Raw genomic sequence first — 12,095 nt, 5'->3', positions numbered from 1 at the left:
TTGAGGCAAGCTTATTGTTCTCTTTTAAAACTCTGATAAAGACACACTGTGGGCTTATCCACACATATTTTGCCTTGCTCATTCCAAGTACAGGTCCATGCTTAAAAGCTCTATTTCCAAGTGTTCATTTGGTGTGTGTGTGTGTGTGTTTTTCTCCAGAGCTTCCCCTGCAAAAACCTTCTCTTTAGCACTTGGACATCAATTCAGGTTTTCCATTATTGCTGTTTGCTCCAACTGAGCTTTAAAAAGCGGGGTTTTTGCAGAGGAAGCTCCAGAGCAAAAAAGTAATGCAAAAGGGCGATCAGACCCAGTGCTTTAAAATGTGGACTGTTCCTAGACAGAGCAGAGGAAAGGTAAGTGGGGTAAGCCCTGAGTTAGCACAGCTAACTTTAGTAGTAGTAGTAGTAGTAGTAGTAGTAGTAGTAGTAGTAGTACTCTGCAAAGATTTTGTTTCCAGATTAAACAGGTGCCACTCAGTTTCCAGCAGGGGCTACTGAGACTAACTGCCTTTCCTGCTAATAAAATAAACCAGATCTTCCCCTAAAGCAATATACTTGTGCTGGATCTGAACCAACACGAGAAGGATAACTATCCTACAGCCACAAGTTTAAAACTTGTTTTATTTTGATATGTTTTAATTTTATGTTCTTGTTGTATTTTTATATTTCATGGCGGTAGTTTTTGTTTTATAAAGCTATTGCAGTACAGTTTTAAAACTCTTTTACACAGACCGTTATTGGCGTGAGATTTGCAGTGTTTTACTCTCGTGCAAGTGGCAGCAGAGTGCATTAGAACCCACCTGCTGGTCTGCGTTTATTCAGCTGGCTGTGAAGATTAGCTGTATACACTTGCTGCAGCCACTTCCCACTTGGTTTGCGCGGTTTCCTTCATGCTTTCAACAGGCAAAGAAATCTTATCATTGGCCTAAAAAATATCTAGCTAGCATTTTTCACTTCTCATTAGTTAAAGGATAAATATTTAAACCCTACACAACAGTCCCAGTTTGGTGATTTTGAATTCTCAAAGTGCAGTTTTTCAAGGAGGAGCAAACAGATTCTAGCTTGTTTATTTTAAATTCTGTAGTGCAGAAGCAGGCTGATTTTATATTTAAGCTGCAACCTATGTTAAGAATTCCTCTGCCCTATATGTTTTATGAAGAAACAAATCCAAGCTATGTACTTGCTAATATTTTGGCCTTAGAGTGGTTGAGTAAATGCTGGGGCTATGTATTTGTGGCAATGTTTTTTCTTACCAATTCCATTGAAAAACAACCACTGCTGCTTATAAGACAGAGTGGGAAAAGTGCATTGCATAACCATGTTTCACATTGGTTGAAAGAGTCACTTCCTGTGAGTTTTTAAAATGTTAGGGCTTTTAAGACAGATGTTTCTCCAGTTCCCTTTTGCAGTGAAGAGGCAGAATCAGCTCAGCACACCAGAATAAAAGAAACAAGGAACAAAAAATTACCTTACTTATTCAAAGCACAATGTTTTTTGAATAATGCAAACCACCTAGAGAATGAATTGTTAATGGGGAGTATGAAAATGCTGTAAATTGACAATAAATTGATATTACTCATGGAAGTAAAGGTAAAGGTAAAGGTACCCCTGCCCGTATGGGCCAGTCGTGTCCGACTCTAGGGTTGTGCACCCATCTCACTTAAGAGGCCGGGGGCCAGCGCTGTCCGGAGACACTTCCGGGTCACGTGGCCAGTGTGACGAAGCTGCATCTGGCGAGCCAGCGCAGCGCCCGGAAACGCCATTTACCTTCCCGCCAGTAAGCGGTCCCTATTTATCTACTTGCACCCGGGGGTGCTTTCGAACTGCTAGGTTGGCAGGTGCTGGGACCGAGCAACGGGAGCGTACCCCGCTGCGGGGATTCGAACCGCCGATCTTTCGATCGGCAAGTCCTAGGCACTGAGGCTTTTACCCACAGCGCCACCCGCGTCCCTACTCATGGAAGTGTAGTTTGGTAAAGTGATAAGAACCTTAGTTCCCTGTCACAGAACTGCAAATCTCAGGGTCCGAAGATTAATATTAAACCGTTTTAAGCCTGTGGTATGGAAGTGCCCAGAAGCAGAGTATCCTTTCTCTGTCTAATGGGTGGAGACATTGTCTACTTCAGGTACAAGAGCCTTTTTCAGGTCTTTGGAGAAAACCAACAACCCTCACAATCAGATCATGGAACATGTATGTACTTGAGAAGGGAACAGTACTTGACAAGCTACAGCAAAAACAACCTTCCTTCAAAATCATACAAAAGAAAACGATACGTGTAATTGTGGTACCTGGCAGGGTGAGGCACAACAGCAGGAAGGTGAGGGCATTTTCTTCCAGCAAATGCTTCAGCATCCAGCAGAGGAACTCTGTGTCAGCAGGAAGAGCCGCAGCAGATGAAGCTCGGAAAAGAGGCAAAAAACTGTACAGGAAAGGAGCAGCAAGGAACAGATCACCCAGCAGGCAGAGAATAAGCACATTTCTTAAAGCAGAATTAATTTGGCTGAGTCCCAAGCGGTGAAGGTGACTGTGCCCCAGTATCAAAGATTTAGGGGCTACACATTCCCAGAAAAGGAGGCCTTGTGCTTCCTGCGCATTCTCTGATAATCTGTTTGACCTCTACTGAGGCTCACCCCATACTCACGGATCAGCAGGGTGTTGCTCATTTCCTCCAGAAAACTCAAAGATCTTGACAGCAGCACGCTGAAGCCCCTGACCACCCTCTGCTTTTGTCTCCATGGTGATGGTGAAGAGGTTGCCACATCTCAGGGGGAAGGTAGGAAAGAGAAGGTTAGGATGGTCTGGGTAGATAAGTGAGAATTGCCATCTCTAAGCTCCCACTACCAGTATCTGGCCATTGTCATTTATGTTTTAAATAAAGCTGTTGTCCTAATTGTGCAACTCAGCTTCGCTGTTAATGCTCCACTGTGTAATTTCCAGTGCAGTCTTCAACTCTGCTTTTGCAATGTTCTGGAATGGCGGTGAGGGAAAGGATAATGGAAGGCCTTCTTCTAACTTGCATCAGGAATCCTGATGGAGCAAACAGCACTGAGCTATATGGACCAATGTATGACTTGGGCTGTGTCCAGACCAGGGTGTTAATGCATACATGGGTTGCCGTTTCCATGTGCACATATGTGCACCTTTGCCCACATATGAGTGCACTCAAGTATATACTTCCAAAATATACCTTGATGCTTCCTGGACGGTGCTTGATGGGAGGTTTTTGTGTGGTTTTGTGTTGCCTCCTCCCCTCAATTAGTATTTCCCCATCCACTGTAAGTTCCTGGAAGCTGAGGTCTGGCATGCATGCAAGTATGAGGACTGCAACCAACACTGCAGCTCTGCTGCTGCAAAGGACTTCTGTGTCTGCAATGGAACTTCCTTTCCTGTCACTTCCAGCACGCTGTGCACCCTCAGTATCAGCTCTGGAGGGTTGCAGAACCTTCCACAGCAGATTTTGAGGGCACACTGGGGGCAGGGTGAGAGTGGGAAGAGGAAACAGAAGTCCTCTTGCACCAGTGGAGCTCTGCTAGCACAGCATTTAATACAACCCCTTTTTTACATTTCCTTGCGCGCACAAGCATATATGATTTGCACAAAAGAGCAGTTTAAAAAATGTATGTGGGTCGCTGCTAGCCAGGGAAATTGAGTTTCTTTGTGGGTATCCAGACATGCATTTGCCTACCTGCAGCTACGAACACACACCTTTTAAAAGAAAAATAATGAAATACAAGTTTTTTATATATACCAGATTTGCACAAAAGAGCAGTCAATGAATGAATGAATGTGTGCGCCTCTCTAAGCCAGGCAAAGATTTGGAGTCACTTGGACAAAAGGCTGCCACTTCCTTTCCTGCCTTCCTTTCTCACCTGCAAGGGCAATTGTTATTTTTAATACAGCTGTGCTATTTTTGGAGATTGATTCTCTTAAGTTTAATTTGGTTTTATTAGTGTGGTTTTACTGTTACATTTTTGTTCTCTTTTATATGCACAGCCCCCTAGACAAATTATTTTATGAGGTGTCTCATAAACAAGCCAGCAAGCAGATAGAGTTAGTGGCATGATAGGCAGTGGATCAACAAACTGCCGGATGGTGCCAATCCTTGACCCTGGGCCGGCTCTGCTGTCGGGTGAAGCAAAGGTCTCTGCCAGATATTGATGTGCCTCATCCTACACTGCTTCCCTAAGCAACATCCCTCATCCAGACAGACTGGTATACTCTGGAACTCCTTGGCATACCAGGACTGCTACAGCTTCAGCTACTGACTACCTCCCAGATCAGATTTTTTCTTTTTATAGTGCAGTGCATGACTGTTTTCCAAGGCCAGGTGCAGAAGGCAGTGGGATGGTGGCAGCAGGGGGGCACTAGTGTGTGTGTATCTGTGCTCCTCACCTCCAACCTAGTGCTTCCCTTGTCCTTCTCCCTCACAGTCCCAGCAAGCGATAGCACCCCACCTCTTGCCCCATGACTGAATTAGTAAGATCCGCACCCTGGAAATGCAAGGTCCCAAATGTGCAGAGAAGAGACAACTGTGGATGGACGGGTGTCTGTTGAACTTCAGGTTGAATGTATATAAGTTAAAGGGGCAGCTCACTGCTGGGATGCTGCTGTGTACATTCTAAAAACACGTGAAACGGCTGTGGCATTCCTGTAAAACCTGGGGCGTGAAGCGCCAGCTGCAGGATTGGTTCCTAGCAGGCATTGTGCAAGTTCTTAGCTCTTTCCTTCCTCAAACTAAAAGGACTGGCAGGGAAGTATTCTTGTGTCATCATGAGTAAGAATAGCCTTGGGGTTCAGCAAGAAATGATGGTGCTTTAAAAAGCAAATCTTTGATTGTAAGTCACAGAAGCCAAAGGCCTAGTGCAGGGGATGCCAATGTGGTGCCCTCCCAATGTTCCGGGCTACAGCTGCCATCATAACTGGCCATGCTGACTGGGTCTGGTGGAAGTTCTCATTCAAATGATCTGCAGGGCACCAAGTTGGCCACCCCTGGCCCAGGAAGAACCAGGAAAAAGTGTGCGGGCTGACTCAGTCTCAACTGAGCTTAGCTCCTGATGCTAAACTGCACATCCATGATGCAAGCAGCTTATGAGCTGCACATATGTGAGCAAGGCCAAAGTCTGGCCAGTACACTTCTAAATGGCACTCAAGTGGCACAGATTGCAGGAGGAGAATATTTTGCCTCTCGAGTGGAGATCTCCAAGTTCAGGAAGGTGCATCAGAGAGAATGTCAGAATCTTGAGCAGCGTTAGCTGTGTGTGCTGCTCTCTTCCCCTCAAAAGAGCACTCCCCTTCCTGCTGCCCTTACATGGCTGTTTTGTGCTGCTTCTGGACAGATTTCTGCAAATAACTTTGGTGCAATGACATCCCCTGCAAGTAGCAATGAGTGGCAGCTTGTGAATTGGCCACAACTACTTCAGTCGCTTCTTCTACCATCCTAAAGAGAGAAGGAGAGAGTTGATAGTGTGAGGCATCTTAATTAGGCTGCCGTAGAAATAATAAGGAGGGTGGTCAGAGGTTCCTCAGAAACTCAGGGCTCATCCAGAATTTACGCCACCCTTTCCAGGCACAGGTCCAAGCTTTACAGCTCCATGGTCAAGTAGGATGTTGTTTTTTTACTCTGGCACTTTTCCTGGGAAAACCCGATTGCTGTTTGCTCCAATTCAGTGGTAAAACACAGATTTTCCTAGGGAAAGTGCCAGGACAAGAAAACCAACAACATATTCACATTCCTTATGCCTTAGATAAACTGTAGAAATTTCTTGTGCATACCATCCAGTCAGATCCCTCCCCAGCCATTCATAGAATCACAGAATTGTAGGGTTGAAAGGGACGCCAAGGGTCATCTAGTCCAGCCCTCTGCAAGGCAGGAATCTCAGCTAAAGCACCCATGACAGACAGGCATCCAACCTCTGCTTAAAATCCTCTAAGGGAGGAGAGTCCACCACCTCCCAAGGGAGTCCATTCCACTGTTGAACAGCCCTGTCATATTCTGTTCCACTGGGTGAAATTCTCCCTGATCTCTGAGTAATAAAAAGTGAAATCCCAGATTCTTCTCTGTTTTCTGTGCTAATGTTTCCTTTCCTCCTCAACAAAGACCAATCCAACACCATAGCCTTGGAATTGGATGCTTACAGCCCCAGCGGAGGGAGGTCCATCACCTGCAGGACTTGACTTCTGGGGCTGAGGAGGTCTTGAGCCTTTCCGTCTGTGTAGATCTGAAATGGGATGGATGTGAGAAAAGTATCAATACAGCTGTGACTGGGATGAACCCTGGAAAATGGCAATGGCAAACCCAAAAGGGCAAAAACTATTATAGTCACATCAGTCAAAATGAAAACACAGCTTCCATGGCTTGCAGAACAAACAGATACTTGGGACAGTGGCCCATGGGCCATAGCAATGAGGACACAGGCAACTTACAAGAACGTTTTTATGGAAGAGCATTGAGTGCATAAAGCTGGTGCCACCCTATGCAAGGTATGCTCACCTGGACAAAGGTGATGGTTTGGAGGTACTGAGTACTATTTTTGGCAGGGCTAGTTTCTTGCAAGACAGATTCTATTACCTGAAGACAAATGGGAGAGAGAAAGAAAGAAAAATGCAACTCATCAGAGTTTATGCCTTGCATACACAAGTGGCTGCTTACAACTGATGCTTTTTGCATCCTTTTGGAACTGTTGTTCAGTACTTTATTTGCTCACCTATTACAAAGCAGCCCAATGGTGTCATTATCAGCCCACAATGCAATCAGGTGTTTTCTGAGCTGCCCTCCCTTTTAGCTGATTTGTGGTGAGTTTCTCAGTGTGCAATGGAATTGAAGCCTTTCACGTGTAGACTGGCAAAGTGCTATTGGGCCAGTGGGGGGTTTGGACTGGGGATGAGGCACAGATAGGGGACAGTCCTGAGGGCCACATGGAGAACATTGGAGGGCCACATTCAGCCCCTGAGCCTGAGGTTCCCCACCCCAATGTTATGGGGAATGAACTGCATGTAATCTCTCATGGCTGATCATCGAAGAATTGATGCTTTTGAATTGTGGTGCTGGAGGAGACTCTTGAGAGTCCCATGGACTGCAAGAAGATCAAACCAATCCATTCTGAAGGAAATCAGCCCTGAGTGCTCACTGGAAGGACATATCCTGAAGCTGAGGCTCCAGTACTTTGGCCACCTCATGAGAAGAGAAGGACTCCCTGATGTTGGGAAAGATGGAGGGCCCAAGGAGAAGGGGGCGACAGAGGACGAGATGGTTGGACAGTGTTCTTGAAGCTACCAGCATGAGTTTGACCAAACTGCAGGAGGCAGTGGAAGACAGGAGTGCCTGGCATGCTCTGGTCCATGGGGTCACGAAGAGTCGGACACGACTAAATGACTAAACAACAACAACAAAGCTCTCATAGGTAGCATCCTTCATTCTAAGAGTCAGGTGCCATCTACAGTATCATCCTCCCCTGGTCATAATTTCATTCCATAATGACTACATATTACAGTATAGAAGTCTCCCTCACCTTCTGGACAAAGGCTTGAATCTGTGTCTGGGTTCCGTCGTGATGGGCTTCACAAACCAGCAGGGACACACTGTAGCCCAAAGGCACCATGTCCAGCAGAGGTTGCAGCTGCTCCAGGAAGAGCTTGTCCTGGAGTGAAGGACAAAAATGATAATCTGCATGCCCAGCATTAGTGCATATCAACCCAGATAAGGCCTTGGGTTAGGTTCCAGGGCTCCAGACACTTGACAAAATGAAGCCCTCTTTACTGGTTTATTCCCCGAATACAACCTACTGTATAGCATGAACCGTTTTTCTTTTTTACAAATTAAATGTTGAAATATTTAGTGAAAACATTCTTTCCCAAATTCATTTTGGAACTTGTTTGCAACAAATTATGCTGCTAATGCTAACACATTTGTTGTTTTCACATGGAAGAAAAGCTCAGTAGCTTAGCTTGGAAAAAAGGCCGGGGAATGCATAATGGAAATTTATAAAATTATGCATGGTGGAGATAAAGTCCCTCTGCCGTGATACTAGGACTCAGGACCATCTAGTGATAATAATTGGCAGAAAGGACAAACAAAATAAGGTATTTCTTCACACAGTGCAAAATTAATTTATAGACTTCACTGCCACAACAGCTGCCCTAGATTGTGGTGGTGGGGACTTGAACCTCTCAAAATATCCTAAGAACTAGCTCTCATTTGTGAAATCAAAGCTGTCATGTCAGAAATCAAAATTGGTGCACCAAGTGTTCCACCCTAGCTCAGCACATCATCAAGTTATATATCGCAAGGGCTGCACAGAACAATATCCTGCGTATGTTGTACCTGCCCAGTGTCCAAACTGAAGACTCCATCAATGGTGAAGCATCCTTCCTGGAAAGAGACAGCAGTGCTCAATTAGTGCTTGAAGATTTGAGGTCTCTCTCAAATCCTTCCAGTAATTTCCCCATCTTTCTTTGTCGTCAGTGTCTGGTTCACGGGATAATACGGACAAGGCAGATGTGCTCAGGACCTTGGACAAATCACTGTGAGAAAGCTGGCTAGTGTATCTTGCGCCTAGGAAGAAGCTGTGCACAGATCTCCCATAGCCAACTGAAGGCTGGCTAGCCTAGAACTAGTTGGACCTATCCACTCAGAGGAGCTGTCTGTAGCCTAAAAGGGCCACTGCCTTATTCTGGAGCCATTGACTCTTATGACATTGAGGTGATGGAGACTGCCCTGAGAGTGAGTCTTCTGAATCTGATAAGGCAATGCCTTATGGCCTGGAAGAACTCAGGGGCTGGCAAGATTCCAAGAGGTGTCTTCCTCTGTGCTTGAATGGGGTTAGGGCTTGGGAACACAACAGCATCATTCCTGACCATTGGCCGTGCTGGCTGGGGGCGATGGGAGCTGGAGTACAACAATATCTGGAGGGTACCCCTGCTCTGGGAGCTTTCTCACCTGCACTCCTTTGTCTGCCTTACTAATGAATATCAGACGGTTAGAATCTTTGTTCACCACCAGGAAGCTGTCTTGTTTCAATGAGCCTGGAAGGAACAACAAGCAAGAGAACTAATTAGAAATACAGCCACCTTATTCTTTAGCATCATATGGGCACAGGGAGAGACTTTATTAATTATCATTTCTGAATAATAATGTCATTAATTAAAGGCTCTCCACCCTTATGGGAAGAAAAATCTGGGATGGGGCAATTCACAAAGAGATCAAGTGGAAATGACTCATAAGTATCCCAGCCAGAAACAATACAATGCAATAACATGGGCAGAACCTGAAAGCAATACAGTTTTTTTTAAAGTGGCCTTTGCTGAATGAAACCTTTGTTGGTAAAGTCTACATGATTTCCATAAGAGAACACGTGCAGCGCATGCTGCCTTTGGCTTTAATCTCAGGAGAGATTAAGAGCAAGGGAAGACTCACTCACACTTTGCCCTGTGCTTTCTAAGTACAGGTTTATACTTTAAAGCTGCATGTCTGAATGCTTCTTTCCCTGGGGAACCCCTCTCTTTAACGGTGAATCAGAAGAAACAGCAAACTGGATTTTCCGCAGATTGCCATTTGTTCTGATTCAGTGGTAAAGAGCGGATTTTCATAGGAAATGTTCTGGAGCAGCAAAAAGAAAAAGAAAAAAAAGGGCTCAGACACAGAGCTTTGAATCGCAGACCTCCTCCTAGAAACATACCACAAAAGAAAGTCTGGAGGAGTCTGGAGTTTAACTTGACCAAAACAAAAGCAAAAAACTAGAATGGAATCCTATCTCACAGGAGGTGAACCGTTCACACATCTTCTGGCAACCAAGCTCATTCCAGGTGTGTTGCTGACTGTCCTTCCTCTGGATTTACTACTTTGAGCTTAAGTAGGTTAAAGTCTTCAGAGAGGCTTTAGCGCAGGCCAGAGGGAACATTTTGTCTTTGGTTTCATCCAGAGTATCACATTATGAATGAAAATTGAGTCCTGTTAACCACAGTGCTGAGTAGAACATCACCCATATGCAATTTTTTTTGTCAAAGAAAGGGCAAGGAGATTCATGTTATATATTTTTGTACCCCATAACTTATTATCTCCATGTTAAAATGATTCATAGAATCATAGAATCATAGAGTTGGAAGAGACCACAAGGGCCATGGAGTCAAACCCCCTGCCAAGCAGGAAACACCATCAGAGCACTCCTGACATATGGTTGTCAAGCCTCTGCTTAAAGACCTCCAAAGAAGGAGACTCCACCACACTCCTTGGCAGCAAATTCCACTGTCGAACAGCTCTTACTGTCAGGAAGTTCTTCCTAATGTTTAGGTGGAATCTTCTTTCTTGTAGTTTGGATCCATTGCTCCGTGTCCGCTTGTCTGGAGCAGCAGAAAACAACCTTTCTCCCTCCTCTATGTGACATCCTTTTAAATATTTGAACATGGCTATCATATCACCCCTTAACCTCCTCTTCTCCAGGCTAAACATGCCCAGCTCCCTTAGCCGTTCCTCATAAGGCATCAATCAGACTCCTTACTTATGGGATTAATTATAGAATAATATAATTGTAAAGTCTGAAGGGACCCAAAGAGTCGTTCAGTCCAACCTTCCTCTGCTGTCTGCCATGGTTTGGCTGGACACAGAAGAGTGGTGGGAGGCACCAGCTGGGGAACCCCCAGGGGATGAAGGCTCAGAGTCCAGGGAGTGGTGGTGGGACAATGATGAGTGGTTAGAGGGATCAGACTAGGAGGAAGAGGTGTCAGAAGCTGAAGAGGTAACAGGGCCTAGTAAGCAGGAAGAGGCTATGGCAGAGAACAGTCCAGACTCAGAGGCAGAAGGGGAGGCTGGAGATGAGGGGGTCCAAGAGGAAGCGATGAGTCAGGCTGGTGAGGAAGCCAGGCTTTCCCCCTCCTGCTGCTTCCTCCCCACCTCAGACAGGCAAGACAATGGAGCCTCAGATAGGGAAGGAACTGGGGGAGGAAGAGACTTAGGGAGCTGTGTGAAGGCGGGAACTTCAGTCCCCACAACTGCCTCATGGGGCAAGTTCTACTGGGGAGAGTTGCTGTGCTGTCTAGGCCTGATCTCCTGAGCTGTCTGGTTTCTTGAATAAAGAGTTAGCTTCACTGAAGCCGTGTAAATTATTCTTGACCTGCTCCTGACACCTGACACCTTCCAGCTTGTCAATGCCCTTCTTAAACTGTGGTGCCCAGAACTGGACACAGTACTCCAAGTGGAATCTGACCAAGACAACAGAGTAGAGTAGTACTCTTACTTCCCTTGACCTGAACACTATAACTTCTGTTGAAGCAGTCTAGAATTGAATTAACTTTCTTTTTGCTGCTGCATCACACTGTTGACTTGTGTTAAGCTTGTGGCCTACTATTGTCGTGCAGTTTGATAAAGTGGAAGTTGCGGCAGAAAAAACTATTTTAAAGGAAATTCTGAATATGCCCAGTGCTTTTTTTCTGGAGAGACGCAGGGGTAAGCTTACCACTGAACATTTTGTGAATCTAAATTTGGCCTCATTGAGGGGCAGTATTTCAATATGAGTAGGCAAATGAGAGTACCCCTAGACTTTTTTAAGGGAAAAAAAGCACTGCGTATGCCTAGCATATAGCATGTGATAGGGTTAGCTGTGGAACTGCTGAATCAAGAGTTATGCAGCTGATTTAGGAACACCCATATCCCCCTTAGCATCTTGCAAGAACCCTGAAGTCTCAGCACCCTGGAATCTCTGAGAGGAACAACCTTTTCTGTAAAGGTCTCTGAATGACGCTGGGTCCTTTAGGTGACATTGTTATGTAGTGTAGTTTCACCCTGGGCCAACAGGGGGATACTGTATATAGTTTTCACTCAGGTCTGTAGATAGTTTTCACTCAGGTCCACGCCAGTTATTTTAGGCGGGAACTCTGGGCTGTTGTGGTTACAATGTTGACAGCCGGCTGCCTATAAATACAGGCTGGCTGAGCTGTTCGCAGTCAGTTCTATTCCAGCTTACCATAATAAAGAGCTACTTGAAGAAATCGCTGTGCCGGCTGCTATGTCAACCCACGACTTAACACTGGCGACGAGGATGGGATGGATGGACATCAGAGCACAGCCAGATGCGGCCAGCCTCTGAACTGAGCTGAATCACAGAG

At 45.5% G+C, this 12,095-nt stretch overlaps 1 protein-coding gene across 1 annotated transcript in view; it reads right to left on the bottom strand.

The window, feature by feature from the left end:
- Window positions 1–12,095, bottom strand: part of LOC310713863 (uncharacterized protein) — a gene marked incomplete at its 5' end in the record, with an annotated part of 40,399 nt that overhangs the window by 10,186 nt on the left and 18,118 nt on the right. The window contains 8 exons of the mRNA XM_083518429.1: window positions 2,288–2,418; window positions 2,641–2,760; window positions 5,308–5,436; window positions 6,135–6,217; window positions 6,490–6,567; window positions 7,508–7,636; window positions 8,320–8,367; window positions 8,935–9,020. Coding sequence (XP_083374555.1) covers window positions 2,288–2,418; window positions 2,641–2,760; window positions 5,308–5,436; window positions 6,135–6,217; window positions 6,490–6,567; window positions 7,508–7,636; window positions 8,320–8,367; window positions 8,935–9,020 — 804 coding nt within the window. The remainder of the gene's footprint in view (window positions 1–2,287; window positions 2,419–2,640; window positions 2,761–5,307; window positions 5,437–6,134; window positions 6,218–6,489; window positions 6,568–7,507; window positions 7,637–8,319; window positions 8,368–8,934; window positions 9,021–12,095) is intronic.

Source organism: Podarcis liolepis (genome assembly GCF_965112155.1).
Source record: "Podarcis liolepis genome assembly, chromosome: 8".
Classification (NCBI taxonomy): Eukaryota; Metazoa; Chordata; class Lepidosauria; order Squamata; family Lacertidae; genus Podarcis; species Podarcis liolepis.
Note: the sequence above shows the minus strand (reverse complement) of the source record. Positions and strands in the feature narration are given on the sequence as shown.